The following is a 26,674-nucleotide window of genomic DNA, read 5'->3' as shown; positions in this document are numbered from 1 at the left end:
GTAGTTGCATGGACTGTCAATGGAGGGACAGAAATTTCTCAGATTTCGTTAAAATATCTTCTTTTGTGTTCTGAAGATGAATGAAAGTCTTATGGGTTTGGAGCGACATGAGGGTGAGTAAATGATGACAGAATTTTCATTTTTGGATGAAATTACCCTATAAAAAGCCAAATAGTTGCTACGCCCCAGTACAATAAACATTTAATCCAGAAGGAGTTAAGAGGATACCGTGTTAAATGTGAGAAATATGCACTCACTGCACCCAATGGGCTCAAACTGCTCCCTTGGGTGCCTGATGGCTTCTAAGACCAGGCCAAAGTTCACACCCCACCTCTGGGTATATGGCTACTCTGTTGAGTAAACTGTGTTGAACCCTCTGACCTGCTGTGGGGTCTGAGGCTGAAGGATAGAAGCCAGTGTTGGCTGCCCTCCACAGGCTGGGAGGTCTGGCCTCTGCAGTGGTGAAGTCTTGCCGTCTGTTGGCGGTTCTTGTGCCTTGTGGGTAACCCATCCTGTTTGTTTAGCAATATCAAACCATGGGTTTACAGAAACCCCATGGCAATGCTCAAATATTATTCCACACCTTCCCACGGACGAGAGAATAAAGTGAAACTAGGCTATATTCTAACCAAGCAGAACAACATAGGTTTGGAATCATGCGAAGACAAGGGTGAGGGGTTGTGGGAGCAATCTTGCGGAAGAGATTCTCTCTGTTCATGGAACCCTTGTATTTTTGGCCTTACTGAGAGTCAGACTAAAATGAACCATTATGTGTCAACATTATTTTAGACAGTGGGAATTTTCCATTGTGGTCAAGGGCCAAATTGCACTTCTCCCGTGTATTATGCTTGACGGGCATCACATGACAGTAATGCATTGATATGAAAGACCTATTTATGAAAATTATAAAACTTAATTTTAATTTTATTTTGTTTCATGTATGAAGGGTTCAGATGCAAAAGCCTCTAAGTGCCATCTGAAATTTTCTTCTAGAATGATCATTTTTATAAAGCTTGTATATTTAAGTTAAGTAATTTCACTTAAATGACAATTAATAGGTAATTTGCATTGCCATTTAAGTGAAAGTATTGAACTTAAATATGCAAGCTTGATAAAAGTGATCATTCTAGAAGAAAATTTCAGATGGCACTTAGGGCTTTTGCATCTGAACTCTTCATATTTTTAATTGAAAAAATGGTTTATCTGATAAAAAAAATAAAAAAAAAAAAAATAAAAAAAAAAATCTTCATCTGCTTTGTCATCTTCATCTTGTTTAATTTATATACACACTTACACAGGAGCATTTTGAACCATTCAGTCTTTAGTATTGAACTATTATTTCAATTAGTTAGTTAGCGGCGCAACCTATTGGTGAAAATATTGAACTTCAACTTCAGGCAGTATTTTAGGTTGTTTAGGGTGGCATCATTATTATCAGTAACTAAAACTAATATATTAAATTGAACGAAAATAAACGAAAATTAGAGCGAAAATAAGCATTGAAATTACTCACTACAAATAAATAAAAACTAAAACTGAAAAAAAAAAAAAAAAAACTACAAATAGAAATGACAAAAGCACATGGTCAAATTACTAAACTATGAAACTAATTCAAAATATTACTAAAAACTATATAGATAATACTAAAATAACACTGGGTGGAATTTTCTTAAATGCCAAATCATTTTTCAGTCAATTTTGTTTAGTTTCGTTGTCATTTATTTATTTTCTGACATTTCTGTTACAGAACCAAAAATCCATATAGTCTACATAAGTCTGCAGGTCTCTATAAAAAAAAAAAAAAAAAAACAGAAACAAACAGAGTGATCAGGAATTCTGTACTGCTTTCATAATTATTTTTTTCCCCAAAAAATATATATGTTATTTGCATACTTACATAGACACTGTGATGGAATAACTGTAATCCCATACAAGTGTGACTGCTGAATAGGGACATAAGATGTGTTTTTCCTATTGATTTGATCTATCACCAGTATCCCATCTCTGTAAGGACATTCTCATCATGAATAAGGAAACACTGAGCCAGCCAGATCATGTTAATTCAAATCCATAGAGCTGCAAGGATAAGCATGTGTCAGAGACTCACCTCTCCCAGTCAGTGTAGTAAAAGTGGCTGTTATAGACGGTCAGGCTGAACGGATAGTCCAAAGCATCCTGGAACACACGTCTCTGAGTCCCATCTGGAGATATGCACTCCAGTTTCTTTGAGCCTGGGGATTTAGTTGACTTTTATCTTAATATTACACTGCATATGATTGTAACAGCCATGTTCAGTGTTGGTTTTGTTTTCACTCTTCTGGATGCCTGAGTTCTTGACATTGTTTGTTTTATTTAGTTACACACCTGTTCTTTGTTTTGTTGATCATCATTTACTGTGTATATAAGCCCATAGTTTTCTCAGTTCTGGGTTCATCGTCGTCAATGTTAAATGTAAAGTTGCTTTATTCATTCTCCATGTTCATTAAAGTCTCTAGTTTCATGTTATTCCTGCATTTTGCTCTTATTTGGGTTTAACTACACAGTACTTGTGACAATGCCTTATATGTAGCTGATAAAGTCAGATATTATATTTTAAGAAGACTCGTACCTGCATCTGCCCAGCACAGGTGATTTGTGGTGAAGTCCAGTGTCAAGGCATTGGGCAACATGAGACCCACTTGCACCAGGACTTTCCTCTTATGTCCCTCCAATGTTGAGCTCTCAATTTTGGGAGCATCACGGTTCCAGTCGGTCCAATATAAGGTTCTGAAGAACACATACAGTAGATTAACACTTTCAAACAAAACAGGTAAGTGAATATTGATGTTTATTGCAGTAATACATAATGAAGATGTCAATGTATATGCTCATTATTATACAAAATAAATAACATACACTACCATTCAAAAATTTGGGGTCAGTAAGATTTAATTTGAAAGAAATTCAGCGAGGATGCATTAAATTGACCAAAAGTAACAGTAAAGAATTTGTTTATGTTACAAAAGGATTTATATGTCAAATAAATACTGTTCCTTTGAACTTTCTATTCATTATAGTATCCGGAAAACAAATGTATTACTGTTTTCATATAAATATTATGCAGCATAATTATTCCGTATTCAACATTGATGATGATGAGAAATGTTTCTTGAACATCAATTAACCATAATCAAAAGGATTTCTGATGGATGAGCACAAGAGACTTATTAAACTCTTATTGACCCACAACTTTTGAATATATTTCTAGTTCAACCATAAAACTCTAGAGGGTGCAGGCTGATAGGTCCATCCCATTTACAGTAGTCAGGGAACAGACTCACAGAGAGATGGTGAATACACAATCAAGTAGTTTATTTACAAGCTTTAAGTGCACAAGGTGAGTATTTCAGAAAATATCAACTGATGAGAAGACGAGGAACAGTCCAAGGTCAGGTGAGCTGCACCACACACACACACACACACACACACACACACACACACACACACACACACACACACACACACACACATACCAGAATGTTGCTGTCTTCAAAGATTTAAGTACATGTATCCTTCACTTACAGGTTTATGAAACAAACACAAGGAAAACTGGAGACTGGAGAGAGAATTCAAGGAGATGAAGATGTGGAGACAATCACAGAGGTAAGTTTCATAGTACAGAGAATAGTCCAGTGCATTAGATAGTCCAAGTCGTAGACCAAACAATCATGAAGAGTGTGGTGCAGGCTTTAAAGGCCCTCTGAAATCAAAATGTAAGTTTTTTAGCTTTTGGTATGAATATGTTAGCCTTAAGGTTATGAATAAGCTGGTGTGTTCGAAAGCAATGACAAAATTCGCATTTAGGAGATACAAACATTCAAAACGTACAGTCCCTTACTTCCGCTAAAATGGATCAAGGATTTTTAAGACATCACCACGGATTTCAGCTTCTCATCACATCTTCTGTCCAATCAAATGCTCTCTAGAATCTAAAGCTCCGCCCCCTATGCTATAAAACCACCTGGCCAAAGCGACTGTTGACACGTCACAGAGCAATATGGGTTGGAGGTGTGTGTTCGGTTGCTCAAACGCTCAAGTTTTATTCCGTTTTCCAACTGTACGTTGGTTAAGAATGAAATGGCTTGAATATATCCACACCTCTACTATTGATACTTTGCACGTGACGTCAGTTGTACTGGCTGGCGGGCAAGAACGTCATTCTCTAGCAACGAAAACCAGTAAACTAATCAAGGATCTTGCCAGGACGTTGCCAGTTTTAATATACAATAGTTGGTGTTTTGAGGTGTACACGACATGCCAGATAGTTGTTGTGCGATTGGATGCACTAACCGTTGCCCGCCAGATATCACGTGACTGCAAAGTATCAATTGAATCCAACGTATCATCAGCACTCGTATTCGCTTCCATGGTGCTGTCAAGTATGACTTGCAGTCTATGAGGTAAACTAAACGCTATTGGCTGTTTGAAAAGTGTGAGGAGCCATTCAATATGTCCCACCTTAGCTTCCTGTTTCAGTGGAAATTATGTCAACGCATCATACAAAGCTGTGCCTTCCAAGGTGACAGGTGATTGTGACAGTACTCCCCCCCCCCCCCCCTTGAGTGAGTGACCTCACGCCAAACAGAATCACACCAGGAAGGCGGGTGTGCGCCATGATGTCGGACGAGATGACCGGTAGGGAGCAGGTGAGCAGGGCGGTGCTGGCAGGATGGTGCTGGCAGTGCAGGAATCCAAGAAAGAGCGGTCTCTATGGCCATGACAAGGGAACTATGGACGTCAGAGTTCAAATCACTGGGGTTAGGAACGGCCTTCGTGTGCCCAGAGATTGAGTTAAGGACTTATCAGCCTGTGCCATCTAGAGTATCATGACAGAACTTTGTATATTAAAATACATAGACAGCAAATTAAGGATTTTGATTTCATCTCACTGACCCACTCTTTGCGTCCACAATGATGGCTCTGGGATTGACCAAATCAGAATCAATCAGCACTTTTCTGTTCCTGCCATCCAGACCAGATGTCTCAATCCTGTCTTTCCCACTGTCCACCCAGAACAGCTTCCTGTGCACAGTGTCCACTGCAATTCCCTCTGGCTGGACCAAGCCTGAAATTTCACATTGTATGATTATGGAATCTGGGAGTCAGTTTCATAAACTGCTGAGACTAGTTTTACAAGTTATTCATAAAGCAAATAATAAGAAAAAAGAAAGTAAATTGGTCTAATTTTTGAATCCGAAAAGTTAGACTGATTACCCCTTGCTTATACGAGTTGGTCAGACTAATTTTTAAGACTCAGTCTTAACTTAGTGGCTATAGTCTCCATAATGGATGGATGGATGGATGGGTGCATAGATAGATAGATAGATAGATAGATAGATAGATAGATAGATAGATAGATAGATAGATAGATAGATAGATAGATAGATAGATAGATAGATAGATAGATAGATAGATAGATAGATAGATAGATAGATCACCTTGGCTGATAATAGCCTCTGGCTGAGACCCAAATTCTAAGACCACTCTGTTAATGGTATGCCGTCCAAAATCTGTCCAATATAACATGTTCTCCTGACAGTCATAGTCCATTCCAATCACAACAGAGTCCTGTAATGATATACAAGCATTATTTTTCACGATCAATTAGAACAAGACAGCAATAGGTTTTGAATCTGGATATAATCATGTATTGTTGTTAATAGGGTCTACCTTTAAGGCCAGTAAAACAGTGGATTTTTCTTGAACTGGGTCTGTTTCATCAAGAGGAATGACTACAATTTGTGAGGCTTGTGCATAAAGGATAGAAGGCCCTGAAGGGGAGGAGCTTATGACAGGATATGTCAATGCATTATTCAATGGGGGGGCATCACCTGAGATACCTGACAGGTAAAAAGAAGAAACATTATAATATGACAGTCTAGGGCTACACGATTTGGGGGGAAAAAAAACATATGGTGACTGAGTGAGACCTGGACACACTGGTGAATGGTGAGATATTTTGCTAAATAAAATGATCCTGTCAGAAGAATTGCGCCATAACTTTATTATTTATTTTTCTGTCTGAATCATCTCAGTGAGCTTTTGGGAAAGTTTCTCATCCACACTGAAATGTTGGAAAACGCCTGAAACCGCTAGTGTGGACGGAGAGCGCCATTTTCAAATGTATCGGATTAATGTAGACGTAGCCTAAGTTGAGAAGTACTTCAAAAGTGTACAAAGTAACACAGTAAAAAGTGTTTTAACCCCAAAAAATTAATTGAAAAATATTATTAAAAACCCCTCACATCAGTTACTGCCATATTTAAAATTGGCAGGGTCACCCCCTCATGGGGGCAGCCATATTGAAATCCCATGAAATGAATACTGCTCACTTTATCTTAAGCCCTATTCGCACGGGATAAGTATTACCTGGTGACCTCTAGTCATTTGTAATAATTGCGGAGGTTGTCTGTGATCTTAATTCTGCGCGAATGTCTGTAGGCCCGAGGCCATGTCTGTAATTTGTAAAGTAAAAATTCCCCCGAAATTGACCTACCATATTTCGCCAAACACCGAGGTCCTCTGATAATATTAGTCCCGTGCGAATCAGCATCTCTGTGATTTGGCGGGGGCGTTTATAATTTTGTCAAGCGTTTTGTTTGCTGTGCACATCTTTCGCAAAGAATGGAGGCTGTGTTGGAGTATTTTGGGGGCTGAGTCATATCGCAATACCCTCACCATACAACTATACAATTTGCAGAAAGAGAAAGCTGAAAACCACCAGAAGAGCAAAAACAAAAAGAATGATTAGATGGAGATGAATGACATGTATAGCAGCATGGGGTAAGGAACATTCTTCTGTTTATGATATATCATACAGCTAGACCTATAATAACAAGACATTTCCAAGCAATAGCTTATTGACATCATATCCGGAGATAAGTCAGTAAATTCGAGTAAAATCACAGGCTTCGCTTATCCCGTGCGAATGCGCATAATTTCTAAATCACACGAGGACAGATAATACTAATCCAGAGCAAATAGGCTTTAGTATTCTGCCTGTTATCAGACTTTTGTTGAAATTCAGGGCTGTCGCTATAGGGAGAAAGGTGCTGATGATTCTAGGGGCCGCCGTCATTTGGGGAGCCCCTGCGATTTGGTTTCGGTATTTTCAGCGAAATCAGTCCAAAATAACTTCATTACTCACAGGGGGGCTTTACATCATTGTAGGACCGGGTTCCAATAATTTCCACGCCTTGGTGGTCCACACACCAGCAGAAACTGCTGTTGCCGTAACATTGCACAGACAGGAAATTCCCGTGAGCGTCACACAGGGGCATGTAGTCCTGAGGGGACGGCTGACCATTATAGTGACTCATGAGTGAAAGCCTCCAGCGCTCGCACACAGTCTCCACACGGGGAACCAGGGCAGCTGAGTAAGAGACACAGTACACAGTGTCAATTTTACTGAGTAATGTTTCTTTTGGAAAACACTGTGAAGACATTTTCCTGAAATTCTTTAAATTATGTGACCATTGACCGCATCCATATATCTTGCCTCAATGAATGACTATGTGAGCGTTAATTACAGTTAGGCTGTCCCATGATAATTATGTCATATATAGTTGGAAGTGCATACCACTCCCACAACCCATACACAAAAAGAAATACAGTATATTTGAAATATATTTTCAGAAGATATTTTTGGAATATATGCAAATATTTGAAACTGAAATTGGAAATTGTTATATATTTGAATATAACAAATTATATTTGTTAAATATATGTAAATATATTTTCATATATGTTTACATATATGTTCATATATGGTTTAACTTTTGCAAATAGTTTCATTTGAAATATAAAAAGTTAACATTTTCACAAACAAACAACACATTTTCAATTTATTTTTTAGATAGACCACTTCAGCCGTGGATGTGGGCATGGGAGAGCATATATATTTCAATTTTTTTTTTTTCTGTATGGGAAAACACATGCAATTCAACAGTGAGGAACAGGAAGTGTGTCCTTGTGTTTTAAATGCCTCGGATTTTTTGGCAACATATTGCAACTTTTTTTTAACAACCTCAATGTCAATGAACTGGGATATTAGAGCAGAATAAATATCTAAATAAAAAAAAAAAATGCTAGACTCTGTTGAGATTCACTATATGTATGTGTAAAATAATTATGTTAAAATATAATCTCAAGTTTCTCTGGGGAACGCAAAAGTTTTGCAAGAGTGCGCAAGCATTCAAATATGTTTTTCATAACCATGTCCCTTTAGGAGCTCTGTATCCAATAAATTTGATTCTTTAAAGAATATAAAGTTAATTAGAACTAGATTTATTTGAAATAGAAACCTTTTTATACACATTAATACTTGTATTCTTGAAATCATGCACATAAACTTCTTTCAAAAAGTTTTCCCCAAACTTAAATATATATCCTAAAATATCAACCTGATCCTAACAGACCGTGAGGGAATGAAACTACAAATCCATACCTGGCTGATCACAGTTGGCATGTACTGTGCCAGGCATTGTCCTGGTACCCACTCTCTCCTGACCTCTACTGTCCACACACCAGCAGTGTCCAGTGGTGCCCAGGCACTGCAGGGGTTTGTACTGCCCTTTCTCATCACACTGAGGAATGAAGGCTTCCAGGCCACGGTACATGCGTAGACTTTCTTGCAGACTGTCTCTGTTTTGCTGGCACACAGTTAATGAGGGTTTGGGCTTCTCTAGTGTAGAAATAAACATAGGACCAAAGAACATATGTGACCCTGGATCACAAAACCAGTCACAAGTCGCACGGGTATATTTGTGGCAATAGCCAACAATGTATGGGTCAAAATTATAGATTTTTCTTTTATGCCAAAAATCATTAGGATATTAAGTAAAGATCATGTTCCATGAAGATATTTTGTAAATTTCCTACCAAAAATATATAAAACATTTATTTTTGTGAGTGAATTCAGCACAATCGCGAACATAAATGCACAACTTTAAAGGAGATTTTCTCAATGTTTCGATTTTTTTTGCACCCTCAGATTCCAGATTTTCAGATATGTATCTTGGCTAAATATTGTCCTATCCCAACAAATCCATACATCAATGGAAAGCTTATTTATTCAGCTTTCAGATTATGTATAAATCTCAATTTAAAAAAATTGACCCATGTGACTGGTTTTGTGGTCCAGGGTCACATATATGGGAATTCAGTACATGCAATGATGTGATTAATCGAAGTCCTGGAACAAGAGATGTTGTTCCGGGAACATGTTCTAGTTGTTTTCAACCACATCATGAATGATTAAACAACGCATTTGTTTTCGATTGGTTTATAAAGCGACAATGAACATAATATTTGACTTGATTTGTTTGCTGAACTTCTTCTGTGTTATAAGTAAAGAGAACAGTCTGTTACTGAGCTGACAGGGGAGGAAGCATTGTGTGTTCCTTGATAAATGTGTGGTTTACGTGGTGGCTGGCAGAGAAAGCCGTCGCCCTTGTATTCAGGCCAACACTGGCAGTGGAACGAGCCCTGGGTGTTGGAGCAGGAAGCAAACGGATGACAGAGCTGCAGAAAACACTCGTCGATATCTGCAAAAGAAGAGAATGATGGGCCTCGATGATTGCTGCTAATGATGATTAACTGCTGAATTTTGGAACAGCACCCTTTCTAGCATGATATTTCTTAACCCATCATTGACAGAATTTTCCGTCATTTATGACATAACACTTCTCCGGCAATATGCGATATGGGTTGCATAAGAGTACAGGATCTCCAGATCAAAACACAGGTGTTTAAGGCTATGTTTAGACAGCCAGCAAAAATCTTTTTTTTTATATATACAGATTTTATCCAGATGGGTTTTCAAAAGTCTGGACAGAAGAACAAAACAAAAAACAACAACAACATAAATCAGATTTTTTTTTTTCAAACCTGATTTAAACCACATTTGGAGGCGGTATGAATTATAATTGCAATCAGATTTTTACAGATGTGTCTCAGCCTGGATGATCTGGCCGCTCAAATGCAACACACAACACTGAAATTTTCATACACACATTACAAAACGCAGAACACTTACCCACACACACATGCAAATCGAGGTCAAACTCATAGCCAGGTTCACAGTGGCAGTGATGTCCACCTGGCATGTTCACACACTCAGAGTGAGGACCACAGGAACTGAGCCCATCAGCGCACTCATCTACATCTGGATCACAGATTCAAAATCCAAGAGAGCCATTCAGCACTTTAACTAGGCAGTCATTTATTAAAGGCATCAGAAGATGACACACAGTCTCTAAGGGAAATAGAGATTAAGCATTTGGCTCAATGTCAAAATATAACAAAGATGAACACTGAAATATCTGTACCATAGCAGTTGCGTCCATCCCCCTGAAAGCCCATGGCACACTGACAGTGGTACTGAATACCGTCCCCTGGCAGACAGAGGGCCATGGGGTCACAATGGTGCTTCCCAGTTGAACAGGGGTTCAACTCCACAAGCCCAGGGAGCTCACCTGATAACATACAGATAAAGAAATCTTCAAAGTCCTCAACAAGATCCAGAATTATGTAAAATAGAACTGAGAATGACCCACATTGTAGAATGGTTTGGTTAACAGTATGTTCTAACCTCCTACAGGTCCCACTTGGTTGATTATGGCATATCTAAGGGTGGTTCCTTCTGTGAACGTGACCATCAGATGCTCCACATTCACCTGCTGAAAATCCGGTATGGTCCATGGGCCATGCTCACAGTTACGGAAACTTACATTCTGGTGTAGCCGGTAAGAGAACGCCTCGGATCCACCATTTTCTGACACCACCATGTACTCTTGCAGTGATGATGATGTCACAACTGAGCCAGAAACAAAATACATATCCCATAATGCTCAAAGAACACATATTAAAACACTAACTTTAGACTTGAGTGGCTTATGGCTTTTAAAACATGCGACAGCTCTATGATAAAAGACACAAATGTCCAATAAAGAGTTACATTTGTTAATTATTAATCATTATTGGAATAAACAATTCTTCAGGTAATATAAGAGAATATCTGATGTATAAGAATTCAAGAATTTGATGGGCCAAGGGGTGGTGATGTTTAGTCCAAAAGAATTGACATTTCAATTATTTTGGACAAAAAAGGACATTTTACTGTTTTGCTGTGTATCCGTCACAGTTTTGTTCAGTTAGTTCCATTTTCATGGACTTTTAGTTTGTTTTTTCAGTCACATGTTCTCCTTTGTCTTAGTTTCCTGTCAATCATTAGTTTCTATGGACACTGATTAATCGTCACAGCTGCTTATCATTTAGTTCATTATCTGTCTATTTAAGTTCCTCTGTTTGTAGCACTCATTGCATAGCACACTGTTTCGTATTGTTGGATCGTTGTTTGCTTTTCTATTCAGAGTTATTTCATCGAACTTAGACTTCCCATAAGTCATAATTGACTTTTCTCAATTAACATTATTTGTAATTATGTTTTTTTTTTCTCATAATTTCTACATTTATGTGATAATTAAGACTTTTTATCTCAAAATTATGACTTAATGTGTCATTATTTTGAATTTATGATATAAAGTCATAATTATGACAGAAAATCTAAATTATGAGATAAATCATAACTAAATAAAAAAATATTTTGTTATAATTATGACATCTCATAATTTCACCTTATGTCATGATTATTTATATCATAATTTTGACTTATCTCATAGTGACATTAGTCAGTATATCATAATTTCACATTTCAGTTTTCTGTTTGTGTAATAATTATAACTTTATATGTTATAATTATGACTTACTAAATTATTATTTTTTCTTATGTAGCAGAAATGGGCTTCCATACTCCCTATTTCTGTTTTGAGTTCCAGACTGTCAGTCTGTGCGTTAGTGTTGGGGATTTATTGGTTTTTAAGTGAACTTACAGGTTTGGAATTTTTTTATTTTTTTTTTGGAGGAGCACAAATAGACAAAGTGATCGGCGATATGGAGTCTAAAACGTATGTTAGTATAAACTTCTTGTTTATTGAACTGTTTGTTTAAAAACAATATCACACTTAAAATCATGTGGAATTACTGAACCCTAGTCATACCCTCCAATATTGCTTACAAGAATTACCTGATTGGTTGTATTGGTAGGTCTCTTTATATGGCAGAATATGAACTTTAGCACCACTGGGAATGGTAGGTAAATCTCCATTGATCCTTATGTTAAATGTCAAGTGGTTGAATGAATCCAGTCCTTTAGCCTCTTGAATAATGGTAACACGCTGGCCTTGTGGGCTGAAAACCAGTTCTGCCCAATGAAAAAACTCAGCACCTGAAGAAAATATGTTTTTCTTCAGTAGAGTGACATGACAACTGTAAAAATATTATGTAATGGAGCTTCAGATTAGAAAAAAACAAACAAACAATAATACCAGTTATGCTGAAGCCATTTGGATGGTTTTGGAGCTCAAGAGCAAACAGCCAGCCAAATATGGAGACCAGCGGGCTCACAACCATCAGAGCCCAACCTGCCTGAGCTGGGACAGGACTGATGGAGATGTAAACGCGTCCTTCTCCCACCACAGCAAAGCCATGGATGTCCACATTGTTTAGCTGAGCTTTAGTGTCTCCGACAGAAACACTTCCACTCAGCTTTCCACTTAAAGGCTGAGAAATACCTGTAGAAACAATCGTATCTTCCACTTTTGTATAGATGGTATCATAGTCATAATAAATGATATGAAAAGAACATACTAAACTCACCCATGGGTAAACATTGTCTGCCACTCCCATAGTAACCAGAACGACAATGACAGCATGGACCAGTTGCATAGTCTGTGCAGTAACCATCCTGGGAGCAGAATTTCAAGTGCATGCCACACATTTTGGTTCCATTATTTGAACTAGCGTGTAGTAGTTCTTGGTTTGGTTTTAATGGCTGTTGAACCAGTGAAGCTGGGGTGTCCATTTGGGCCCCAGAAGTAGATTTATCTGCAGCTGTGTTTGATTCTTCTGTAATGTAGAAATCTTCATCTGTGGTGTTGCGCAAGCTACCAAAACCAGAATCAGACTTGGAGACTGAAGCAGGAACTACCTTCTGGAATGGGAAGCGGCTGGTTCCGATGTGGAAAATCCACAGTCCATTTAACCCGGTGTTCCCTGCCCTGAGAGTTGCATAGGTAATTTACCATAAGGTTCAGTTTGTTAACACTGTTGTTAGCATGAGTTAACAATGAACAGTTCTTTTACAGCATGTATGGTAACACTTTACAGTAAGGTCTCTTTTGCTAATGCATTAATTGGGACCTATTATGCCCTTTTTCAAAGTCTTGATTTTGTTTTTGCTGTCTATTAGAATAGGTTTTCATGCCTGAATGTTAAAAAAATGTCTCAGGTTACGACTGTAACCCAATGTCCCTGAGAAGGGAACGAGACGCTGCGTCGATGACGCCTTGGGAACGCCTACGCGTGATTACGTCTGAAGCACGTATATCAACTAGTCCAATGGAAAGAGTGAACGCCACAGGCGGGTGACGTCATGACCAGGAAAGGATAAAAGCACATCCGGTGCAACCGGCGTTAGCTTCGAGAGCCGAAGCAAAGTCAATCACAGGGATTCAGGAAGTATGGCAGAGCGACGTAGCATCTCGTTCCCTTCTCAGGGAACTAGGGTTACAATCGTAACCTGAGACGTTCCCTTTCGAGGGAACTCGCGCTGCGTTGATGACTCCTTGGGAACGAGAATACCCAATACGCCATACTTACAATTGCCTGTATGTGAAACTGTCTGCAATCTAAGTATAAAGCACCTGAGACCCTGGGGCAGCGTCCAGGTTCAGGCTATAAAACCTCACAAATGTGAGCAGCGAGGACCACCCGGCCGCATCACAAACCCCTGGCTTTAGAGGCCACCATACTCCTAGGAGCTCTGACCACCAAAGGACACGGCTGGCCAGAGGACTCATAAGCAAGAGAGATAGTAGCAACTATCCACTTGCTGAATGTCTGCTTAGAGGCTGGAAGACCCTTCTTAGGTGATCCAAAGCAGACAAACAACTGATATGATTTTCTCCAAGGGACACCCCTGTGGACATAATTATCCAGTGCTCGTACTGGACACAAGATATTCACTTTTTCCTGGTCCGAAGAAGCAAACGGAGGAGGACAGAAAGCCTGCAGCACAATAGGCCTCGGAATATTGATCGGCACCTTAGGGACGCATCCCTGTTTAGGGTATAAGAATGCCTTGACCATCCCGGGTGCAAACTCAAAGCAGGTGGGAGAAACTGAAAGGGCCTGAAGGTCTCAGACTCTTTTGAGGGACGAAATAGCTAGAAGAAAGATGGTCTTGAATGTCAGAAATTTTTCTTAAACCGACTCTAGGGGCTCGAAAGGAGCACCTGACAGGCCTTCCAAAACTATTGCCAGGTCCCAAGCTGGCACCCTAGTGCGAGTTGCAGGCCTCAGCCTCAAGGTGCCACGAAGGAAATTTATGATCAGGGGGTCTCAACCCAATGATGTACTACCCACTGGAGCAAGCCGCAGTGGCCGCCACGTAGACTTTTAAGGTGGATGGGCATAAACCTGATGCAAAGCAATCTTGTAGAAACTTGAGTACTGTACTAACTGAACAGTTAACTGGATCCCTCTGATGCTAGTGACACCAAGAAGTGAACACTCTCCACTTTCGTGCATATAATTTCCTCGTAGCTGGAGCTCTAGAGCTTAGGATGGTCTCAACAATCTCAGTTGAGAGACCACTCTCTATGAGTTGTGCCCCCTCAGAGGCCAAACCCATAGTTTCCAAATCTCTGGCCGGGGGAGAAATATTGTGCCCCTTGCCTGAGACAGAAGGTCTCTCCTGATCGGGATCTCCAAGGGAGGGCCGTCGAGGAGATGAATTAGGTCTGCAAACCAAATTCGACTCAGCCAGCATGGTGCTACGATGGGCAGTGGGAAATGCGTACAGACGTAGCCTCGGCCTGAGTGAGGGAAAACCATAATGGACAGTGTGTCGTGCACTGAGACACGAACAGATCCACTTCTGCTTGGCCGTAAGCTTCCCATATTTGCTCCACCACCTCGGGGTGGAGTCTCCAATCCCCTGGCCTCAGCCCCTGCCTCGACAGGATGTATGTTCCTATATTCTGCCCCCCTGGGATATACACTGCACTCAGAGAGAGTATTTTCCCTAGGGACCACAGGAGGATCCGGTGCGCCAGTTTGCAGAGTGGACACGAACGCAGACCCCCCTGACGATTTATGTAAGAGACCACCGATGTGTTGTCTGTACGGACAAGCACATGATGGCCCCTCAGGTCTGGAAGAAAATGTCTCAACGCCTTGAAGACTGCCATCATCTTCAGGCAGTTTATGTGCCAAGAGAGATGATGACTCCTCCACAGACCCTGAGCTGAGCGGCCTTCCATTACCGCTCCCCAGCCGGTGAGGGAAGCATTTGTCGAGATAGCAACTCGATGGCAAAGAGCTCCCAGCACCGGACCCTGGGACAGGAACCAATGTTTCCTCCATATAACCAAGGCACGGATACTCCGCCGCGTGATCTTGATCATACGAAGTGGATTTCCCCTCAGGGAAAACCCTCTGGTCCTCAGCCACCACTGCAAAGGTATCATGTACAGTAGGCCAAAGGGTATCACACTGGATGCTGCTGCCATGAGGCCTGTTTCACAGTGCGTGACTGGCCCAGCTTCAACTCTTTTGTGGCTGTGAGGATAGCAGCTACACGAACGGGCGCTAGTGTGGCTCGCATCGTGACTGAATCCAATACCACACCAAGGAAAGCGGTTCTCTGTAGTGGAGAAAGCACACTCTTCTTGGCATTGAGTCTCAACCCCAATTTCTTCATGTGAGCGAGGACGACATCTCGATGCCGAACCGCTAACTGCTCTGATTCCGACCAGAAAGTCGTCGATATAGTTTAGAATGCACATGTCCTGCAGCCTGAGCGGGGCCAGAGCTGCATCTATGCACTTCGTGAATGTGTGATAGAGCTAGACCGAATGGAAGCACCCGATATTGGTATTCTTTGCTCCCGAAAGAAAACCTCAGGAACCTCCTGTGTTGAGGGAGGATGGAGACATGGAAGTATGTGTCCTTTAGATCTATGGTGACAAACAAGTCCTTGGATCTGATCTGAGTCACGATCTGTTTGAGTGTGAGCATCTTGAACTTGAGTTTCTTGACTGCACGATTCAACAGACAACGATATAAAATGGGATGCAACCCCCCCCCCCCCATCTGAAACCCCGATTCTCTGTCGGACAAGTACATCTGCTCTATAGCTTCCTTCACTTATAGAGACTCTACTTCTTGCTCCATAACCAGAGCCTGCTCCGGATGTACTAACGTGAGTAGCACCCTGTTGTAACGAGGTGTAGGAGAACCAAACTGGATTCTGTAACCTTTCTCTATTATCTGCAGGATCCACGGAGATATATTTGGCAGATTCTTCCACTCTGTCAGAAAATCTACTAAGGGTACCAGTCTTTCGAGACTCGCCTCTGGTGTTACTGTAACAGCCACTTCGGTGACCTGAAGCATCCTGGCAGGAAACAACCGAACTGACTGTTTTTGAACCCCCCTCAGAGGCCGCGAGTCTGAGTGTGTGTGTGTGTGTGTGTGTGTGTTTGTGTGTGTGTATGTGTGTGTGTGTGTATATGCATAAGCAAAGTAACCATTTATTATTTATTACCATCTTCATTACCATCACCACCACCACTCCTCACTGCCATCATACTGCCAACATTGTATTAGTCAATTTCTATTTTTTATTTCTATATTTTCTCCTATGCAACGTCAAGTTGACACTGAGCCAAGAGCTCGCTGGAGACCGCTGCGCCCCGAGGTACCAAGAGTGGTGGGGCTGGCAGAACGGTCCCCTGAGGACCCCGAAATGGAACGGGCACGTATGCTGAGGTGAACACCACTCCACCCCGGTTAGGGCTGTCCTCAACGGTCTGACGCACGTGTTGTCAGGACCGCTTATGAGCCGAAGCCTTCTTAGCCATAAGAACAGTCCTCAGATCCGGCTTTGGCTTAGAAGACTTCGGTTGAGAGTGTCGGCTCAGCCCCCATGACTTATTAGGAGGGGCACGAGACGCGACACTCTCTTTCTATTGTGTGCGAAATGAGGAGCTCGGCTGGGGATGCTCACGTCCAGCATCCCCAGGGGGCTGAACCTAGCGAGGGAGAAATTTCTTAAAAGCCTCTGATTGTTTTTTAGTTTCTTGAAATCTCTCGACAACTGAATTTACTGAGTCGCCAAAGAGACCAGAAGGAGATATTGGAGCATCTAACAGAAAGGCCCGATCTTTCTCTTTTATCTCTGCTAAATTCAACCAGAGTTGCCTCTCAGTATCTATGAGGGCTGATATAGACCGCCCAATAGCACGAGCGGTCTCCTTCGTAGCCCTGAGAGATAGATCTGTGTCCTGACAAAGTTCTCGAATTTCGTCGGGACCCACACCCTCACTTTTGTTCAGATCCCCCTACAGGTCTGCCTGATAGGCTTGAAGCACTGCCATAGTGTGAAGACAGGCTCCAGCTTCACCTGCTGCAGTATAAGCTTTGCCCACTAATTTAGATGTAGTTTTTAAAGGTTTAATGAGTAGCACAGGAGCCTTCAGGGACGATGCTGAACTGGGAGACAGATAGCTCGCGAGCGTCTGTTCAACCCGGGGCATCGACCTATAACCATGTTCCTTCAGTCCCCTTATATCTGAATATGTATGCACCTGGGGACTAAAGAGACGGGAAGAATAAGGTATATTCCAAGGTATAGTGAGCTATGTAGATCGGGAAAAAATGGAAGGCCTGTGATGGAGATGATAAATTGGAAGTTAAAAAACGCTTCTATGAGGACATGAACGCTTTTTGTTGAAATCATGTAATTGCGGTAATTACGACATGGTGTGAACAGACCTTTAATTGGCTCCATAGGCGAAATCAAACATAAAAATTACATGACCACAGGTAAGAGTTTTTGATATTAAGCAGACTGTTTTGTACAGCTAAATTACCATGGAAGTTGGCTGTACCGTTAAAAATACGTGTTCTTAAAAATAAGATGGGTCCCCGAGTGAACAGGAAAGTTGGAGCATGCAACACAATTATCTGAGGGAGAGCAGAGCCAATTCATAAGAAAACACTGTCAATTTGAGAGCATGCGTCCAGTTTTTTTGTGAAAACTAACTCGGTGAAATAAAATTTGCCTTTAAGCTAAGAGATTCTCATTTATGTATTATGACTCAGAGCGAGCAGAGCAGAGCAAGTGTTTTCAATTCTTTCCTATGGAAGTTAAGCTTCACGCTCGTGCGGTGCATTGTGGGATTGACAGCGGACTTGAGAACGCGTTGAGAGCAGCCAAGAGCATCAGTTCTAGACTTTATGCAAATATTAAGCGAAAAATGCGGTTGCATGGCAAACAATCTGTCTTGAGAGTTTAAAAATGCGTGCGTTTAGAAAATTTAGTGCGTAAATTATTGTTTACAAAGTGGATGCCTTGAGGTTGTTATATATACACAGTAAATATATATACACACACAGTATATATATATATATATATATATATATATATATATATATACAGTATACATACAGTATATACAGTATATATACACACACACACATATATATATATATATATATATATATATATATTTTTATATACAGTATATAGTATACGGTATACAGTATATATATATGTGTGTGTGTGTGTGTGTGTGTGTGTGTGTGTGTGTGTGTGTGTGTGTGTGTGTGTGCGTTAAATGTTCCAGTTTAGATGCTTTCATTGTGATTTTACTGGCTGGGTTTACAGAAGTTTATAAAATTGACAAGATGACTTGACTTGGGAACAAAGCAAAGCTTGCCCATTTCCAAATGTAATCGCATGCATCTCTGATGATTATATTGCACGTGTTGAAAAAACAAACATAGATTAAACACACTCGCTACAGATGTGCCCCAAAGCGGAGGCATATAGTGTTGCCAGAGTTTTGTACGTTATGGGAAGAAAACTCAAGATTACAATGGAGACAATGGAGGCAATGGAGGTTTCAGGGAGTTCAGAAACAGTGCACACTGATATAGAGAACATCTCCCTTTGGAGTGGCTTTGTGCTTTGTAACTTTGCAGACCTTTTTCATTTTAATAATGTATTAGTAAATGTTGAAATGAACATTAATTAAGATAAATAATGCTGTAGAAGTATTTTTCATTGTTAGTTCATGTTAAAGGGGGGGTGAAATGCTCATTTTCACTCAATCTCCTGTTAATCTTGAGTACCTATAGAGTAGTATTGCATCGTTCATATCTCCAAAAAGTCTTTAGTTTTATTATATTTATAAGTGAAAGATAGACTGTACCGAGTCTTTCCGGAAAAAAACGAGCGGCTGGGGGCGGGCCGTGTGGGCGATGTGCTAAAGCTGTGCTAACGCGCCGAGCTAGTAACGTTAACAACACACAGAGACATTTGTTCAACAGTTTTACTCACCGCCTGCGGTTCCAACGCACGACTGCGGACCTTTATCATTGTGACTGCTCGATCCTTAAGCATTAGACGATCTGCAAATCCGTGATCTGGGCTTTGTTTATAAAACAATCATCGTCGAAATGCAGGGAAACAGTCTTGCTCAACTCGTTTTTGCCCCGGAAAAACAAACTGCATCCACTATTCCCTTAACGCTGGGTTCTTTGGGAATCTGTGCAGGTTTGTCTTGCCCTGGCAACCAAAAACCCACTTCTTTGGTGACACTGACTTCCCTAAAGCCGAGCAGAGCGCTTAGATGAGGTACTGCTTTCGCTCTCTTGCTCTGGTGTACGAGTGCGCGCGCGCCCGCGATCTTACCGGAGAAGTGCCCTTAGGACCCGTATAAGGAAATTCCGTTACATCTGACGTCACACATGCCCATACTCGAAAAAAACTTTCCGAAACTTGTGACAAACCGGAAGGACAATTTTTGGCACAGAAATACTCCTTCAAAACGTACAATTTAATTTTTGAAACTTTGTCCATGTTTAGCATGGGAATCCAACTCTTTAACAGTGTAAAAAACTCAGTATGCATGAAATAGCATTTCACCCCCCCCTTTAACAGAGTTAACTTATGTTAAAAAATCAAAACTTAAAGTAAAGCATTTACAACATTTATCCCTATAGGTTAATGTTAATTACTACTACTATATATATATATATATATATATATATATATATATATATATATATATATATATATATATATATATTTACATTTAGTGTAGTCAAAAACATAGTGTCCATAATGAAGAAAAGTATATGTTAAAAATGACTGTGAAAAACTTATTTTTAAAAATATCATAAAGTTTGGGAGAATTGCACCACATGACATTTTACAACCTGAAGTAACCTTAATTGTCATGTTTAAATAATTTTACTTCAGAAATGTTGTAATGGATTCATACATTTTAGATATTTTATCATGTTTTATACTTTATTGTATTATCAGTTCAAATGAATTAACAATAATCAAAAAATAAATAAACCTATAATGCAGCATTAAATATGTAATGTTAATGAATTGCAGAGATACTTGAAATGGATAAAAGAATAAAAAAAGGTTTCATGCACTCACTTTTGGAGGTTATTGGTTGTCTCATCAGAGCCAATCAGACTGTAGAACAGCTCTTCTGTGGTAGATGTATCACCTCTACTAAAACCAACCTGAAGTTTAGCATGTCCTTTTGACATGTTAGTATAATTGTGACTGATATTTAGCATCTGCTGCTCATCCTTGGGATACAGGAACAAGGCATATGTATCTGATTTATTACCAGCCAACACAACCTGGAAACTGGTTACCTGCATGCAGGTCAGAAAAACATAGTTAATATTGATAATAGCATTACAAAATCAAAACATAACTTTCTTTGAAACATTTAGGTAAAAAGGCGGTAACACTTTATTTTACCGTTTCCTTGTTACATGTATGTGGCGAGCAGGACGAGGCTGAGGGCCATGAGAGAGCGGCACGAGGCCGGTGGTGTGATTTACTGATGAGCGATGCACTGGTCTCGTATCTCTCACGGAGGAGCGGAAGCATAAAGGAGGAGCAACGACAGTGAAGAGCGAGAGAGGACATGCCTGGACTTTTGTTGTGGCTTTTATGTTTTATTATGTGAAAGCAGTCGTCCGTGAGGGGCTGCTGTATTTTACTTTCATTTTGTTGTTGATTTATTATGAAGAGTAAAGAGTAAAGTCTTTAAATGTTCGCCGGTTCCCTCCTCCTTCTTCCCGGGTTTCGGCACCAGTGTAACACAGTTCGTTGTTATGGGAAGAAGGAGGCGGGAACCGGCGGACATTTAAAGTATAACTATAAATATAAATAACTATAAATGATGCATAATTACATGCAACTAACCCTAAATTAAACCCCAGGTCCTAAACCTAACCCTATAGTAAGTACATGTAGTTAATTATTATTACACAGTACGTAAATGTATAAATACACTGTAACATGGACACATTAAAATAAAGGGTTACACTTTATTTTAAGGTGTCATTATTTCATTGTAATTATATGTTTAAGTAGGCTACTGAGTAATAATAATTAACTATAGGGTTAGGGTAGGATTAGGTTTTGGTTGAGGGTTAATTTAATCTAATTATGCATAATTTAATGTTATTATACGGTATAATGTAACATATGTAACAAGAACACTGTAAAATAAAGTGTTACCAAATAAAGTGTAACCAAAAAGGCATGATGAAGGAATACAAAAGACTGTTACACAATGTAAAAATGGTGACTGGAATAGCCTGTCCTCTTCACAAGCAACGTTGTCCCATGTGGCGATGACCGTGTGGCTGGACTTAAATGTAGAACCAGTGAAACCACGCTGCACCATTTCAGAAGCCCAGTTTAATACATCCAATGATTCCTCCACACGGTAAAACACAGATCCTTTCCCATGTCCCGAACTAATGTCTGTCAGGAAAGGTGCTATGGCTGAGAAGCTCAGGGGAAACATGGTTCTTAAATACTGACTCTCTTCAGGAGGAAGCTGAAGGGATAAGAAGCCATTTGTGGCAACCTGAGGAATGGAGAAGATCCCTGTGTGATAACTCAAGACTTATCATATTGTAATAATTGGATGCATTTTACAATTTTTGCTCATGATTTTGTATGACAACAAATAGCAATTCAATTAATTGTTAAGCTTCAGACTCCACATGCTCAATAGATCTGGTTGAATATGCAAAATGCATGCTAAAATAATGGGGAAATAAAACTTTTCTTCTTTTTTTTTAGAATGTAATGGCAATGAAAATAAAATAGTGTGGCTTACATAAAGAACGTTGAACTGCACATTGTAGAACTGTAATGGCTTTTTTAGCGTCAGGGCTTCAGACAGTTCATCATCACCTTCTTGAAGAACTGAATCGCCTTCAGATAATCCAAAAGGGAAAAGTGCGTCCTTTTGAATCGCATTCATGAAATAAACATTTGTAAAAAGTAAAGCAAAAACCCAGCAGTTCTTCATTTCGAGACGAAGCAGCTTCGATCTGGAGCACTTGAATATAATTGTCCCAGAAGAAGTTCATGAGATGTGACCATGTGGTGATTTAAAATGAAAGGATGCCTCAACCACAAACCACATTCAAAATGTCTATGGGAGGGTTTTAGTAGGCGAGTACAAAGCATCATCCAATGCTCATATGTGGTTGAATAGAACAGAATGGATAAAATAATAAAGAGGTTTCTTGCACTTACTTATGGAGAATAGAAAATGATTTTTGCAAACAGACACCTGCTTCAAGAAATGTGTATTTTAAATATTAAATATCAAAAATTACTTTCATTCACAGAAATAAGATAATTTTCAAAAACGTTATCTAATTCTTGGAACCCTTGGAATCCCCTAACATATTTTATTGGCTTAAAATAAGAGTTGGACAAAAAAAACAACAAGAATAAAAAACAATGGAAGGCAATGGGAACTGAAACTGTTTGGTAACTTACATTCTTCAAAATATCTTCTTCAACAGAGGAAATAAATAGGTTTGGAAAGACATGAGGGTGAGTAAATGATGACTTTTTTTTTGGTGAACTACCCTTTAAATGTACAAAGTTTCATTTAAATAATACAATAGTGACACAGTCCCGGAAGTTCACTATAAAATGTCCTTTATTTACATAAATGAATACATATAAATTATACAGTCACTGAAAGACAATATTGTTCTGCAGTTGCATCGGTTACTGCTCTTGAACACTCGGAATACTGTATGTAGAGCCCATGTAATTGTTCTACCAATGTTCTGGATTTTTTTGCAGGAGGAATCTGCATGTCTTGACTGTGGTATTTAAGGTGCAAACAACAGGTCGTTGTCAAGGCTCTTGGCTGTCTGAGTGGGTGAGATGGTTGAGTTTGTTTATTGAAATGACATGGTCTTGCCAATGGTTGGAACTTGCCTAGGATGAACAGCTGCTTTGTTTTCAGTCATTTTTGCTTCATTCATCTGCACAGAAATGTCTTCCAGAAATGCTGTGAAACCTGTTTGTCAGAGGGTAGAAGTAGAGATTTAACCGAGTATCATCTGCATGAGAATGATAAAGAAAGCCATTAGATTTGATAAATTTGCTTGTGATTCAATAAAGAGAGATTAAAAATGGTCCTAGTACTGATCCCTGTGGAACTCCAGTTTCCATGTCAATATACCATGAGTGCTCTATGAGCACAATTTGCTCCATTAATGATGTCATAGTGAAAGTTATATAGTGGTTGCCATTTCTATAAAAAAAAAAAAAAAAAAAATATATATATATATATATATATATATATATATATATATATATATATATATATATATATATATACTGCCCTACAAAGCAAAAAGGCAGTAACTGCATTTTTGGTCAAAAATGAGTTATTATCATTTTCATGACATTCAAGGCATCCTTTGTTATGTGACAAAACATCTTATCTCAAATGTGTGTCGTTTTGGAGAAAAATGGTAATAGCTTTTGGAGAATCTGTAGTTACTGCCTTTTTCCTTGGTATTGTGCCACGTTTTTGGTAAGTAATACAAAGCAAATTTACAAAGCAAGAATACAGTAACTGCAAAATAGGGGTAAAATATCAAATTAAATATGAGGATTGATATATACAAAGAATAAGCTAATATAAAGTAACAAAACAGCCACATGTCCAATAATCTACCTACAACTACTTAGGCTGGATGACAGAATAACTTTAAAGTCATTTTTCTCAGTTCTGCACTCTGCGTAGTTACTGCCTTTTTGCTTTGTAGGGCAGTATATATTTGTCACATAAGCTTCACCCCCAGCTGCTTTCAAAAGGTGATGACTTCCATCTTTGCTGGTCTCATCTCAGTAGGGTGGTCAGTGCTCTCATGGCACATAACCTTACGTTGAATGGAGAGAAATGCACGTTTGCAACCTCAGCGATAGATTTTGTAGGGTTCCGTCTCACATCTAGGGGCATCGTCCCTCTTCAGTCAAATATCGAAGCGATTCAAAAAATCCCAGAGCCCACTTCTGCCTCCCAGGTAGCCTCGTTTCTGGGTATGACGACCTATTACCTTCATTTCCTGCCTCAGTACTCCCGAACCACAGCACCACTTCGCCAGTTACTAAAAAAAAAGAAGACACGGAACTGGACTGCAGCATGCTCTGAGGCCGTCCGGACACTGAAGTCCCAGCTTACAGCACCACCTGTCCTGGCCCACTTCGACCCTGACCCTGACATTCAGACTATCGTCACCTGTGATGCATCTACACAGGCCCTGGGAGCGGTGCTGTCACAGGAGCAGGTTGGAGTGGAAAAACTAGTAGCATTCGCCTCCAGAGCTCTGACCCCCACGAAACAACCCTACTCTGTCTGTGAACGCGAGGCCCTCATGTGTATCTGGGCAACTGAAAGATGGCCCCTTTTCCTCTATGGTCCTCGTTTCATCCTCCATCGTCGAGTCCATCAGGCTCTGACCACGCTCTTGTCAGCCTCCAGCTCAGGTCATAAACCCTTACGTCTGCACAGATGGGGTGAGCGCCTAAGGCAGTATGATTACCAACTCAAATTCACACCAGGGAGGGACAACGTGGTCGCTGATCTTCTATCTCGATCCATTGATGCGCCCACACCGACAGCCTCGCCAGGGAGTGATGACATGGAACCAGAACTCATCCAGATTGCATGGCCATGCACCTCTGAAAGCGTCTGTCTCTCTGGAGGAGCTGCAGAGGGAGTCAAAGTGTGACCCCACACTGATAACACTCCTCACATATATACACTTGGGGTGGCCAGCATGGATGCCTGAGGAGTTGACACCTTTTGCTAAAGTGCGAAATGAACTGTCCTGCTGGGGTGATGTTTGTGTCTCCAAGGGCCTCTGTGCAGTGGTGCCGGGCAGTCTGCATGCACGTGTCCTATCAATGGCACATGAGGGCCATTTGGGCATCGTTAAGCTCAAGCAAAGATGCCGGGACCTGGTCTGGTGGCTAGGCATTGACCACGACATTGAAGGGCTGGTCAGGGACTGTGAACCTTGTCTCCTCAGTGGGAAGACTGGACTACCAGCTCCTCCAACCCCTCTTCAACCTGTTCCATGGCCCATGGGAGCACCTTCAACTGGACATTTTTGGGGAAATTCATGACCATTCTTTTGCTTTCTGTTGGTCGTGTACGATCTCCATTCTAAATGGCCTGAGGTAAGACCAGCCGGAACAGTCACATCACATACCATCACACAGATGATGGACAGCCTGTTTGCTCGCTGGGGCATGCCCCGTGCCATAAATACTGACAATGGACCTGCAGACTTCTTCACTTTCCTTTGCAATAAGGGAATTAAGCATATCCGGGCTGCACACTACCACCCCCAAGTGAACGGCGGGGTCGAAAGGTTCAATCAGAGCCTAAAGAACGGCATTCGTGCACATCTGGTCCAGGGGTACACATTCCAAACAACACTCAACCTAACTTTGATGCATTACAGAGCTAGCAAGCATAACACCACCCAGGCCTCTCCTGCTCTGTTTATGCTCGGCCGGGAGATGGAATTACCATTGGACAGACTCAGAACTCGAGACTTGTCAGCAGCAGCGAATGGCACGTGGTTAGCAGCCAAAGCAGCTGTAATTTCAAACCAGAGGCGAATGAAGGACAGCTTTGACAAGAGGCACAAGGTCAAGGAGATTAAGATAACAGTGATGGACTGGGTTCGGGTCCGCAGACCCCACCGTAGCAGCTCCAGGTGGATCGTCAGTTACAGTCTGCCACATTCTTGTTGAGCGATGGCTCTCAATGGCATGCTAGTAGACTGGGGAAAGTGCCGGCCCCTCTCAACCAGTGCCCTATGGGCGAGGGAGCCTAGTGGGAGAGCAGCACAGAGCATGCTCCTTCCGGCCCCTCCACTGGAGCCAGTACAGCCACGGCCAGGCCCGGAGTTTCAAGGCTCCCCTGTCAGGGAGGCCCCGCAACCTCTGCCAGCACTGGGGCCTCAACCCCTTTAGCCACTGCGCAACGTTTATTAGGGTGGCCAGGATGTGCCGCAGTCTGCGGCATCGGAGAGTCGACCGGTTCGAGCAAGGGCTCATCCTGCGATACCTGAAAGACTTTATCACAGACTTTCACATATAGGTGTTTAGCCATCTCTCCTCAAC

General features: G+C 40.7%; 1 protein-coding gene across 1 annotated transcript; it reads right to left on the bottom strand.

The window, feature by feature from the left end:
- Positions 1–1,704: 1,704 nt before the first annotated feature.
- On the bottom strand, positions 1,705–22,532 carry nid2b (nidogen 2b (osteonidogen); the record flags this gene model as incomplete). The annotated part of the gene is made up of 19 exons (XM_079887433.1): positions 1,705–1,786; positions 1,898–2,004; positions 2,108–2,231; positions 2,609–2,766; positions 4,933–5,104; positions 5,478–5,607; positions 5,710–5,879; positions 7,187–7,411; positions 8,486–8,722; positions 9,462–9,584; positions 10,076–10,204; positions 10,368–10,514; positions 10,631–10,855; positions 12,125–12,325; positions 12,426–12,671; positions 12,757–13,157; positions 20,624–20,850; positions 21,807–22,082; positions 22,338–22,532. Coding segments are annotated over 19 exons (3,495 nt in total). The 3' UTR covers positions 1,705–1,784.
- Positions 22,533–26,674: the final 4,142 nt, after the last annotated feature.

The sequence above is a fragment of the Squalius cephalus genome (assembly GCF_949319135.1).
Source record: "Squalius cephalus genome assembly, chromosome: 12".
NCBI lineage: Eukaryota > Metazoa > Chordata > Actinopteri > Cypriniformes > Leuciscidae > Squalius > Squalius cephalus.
The sequence above is the reverse complement of the archived record's forward strand: the minus strand, read 5'-3'. Positions and strand labels throughout refer to the sequence as shown.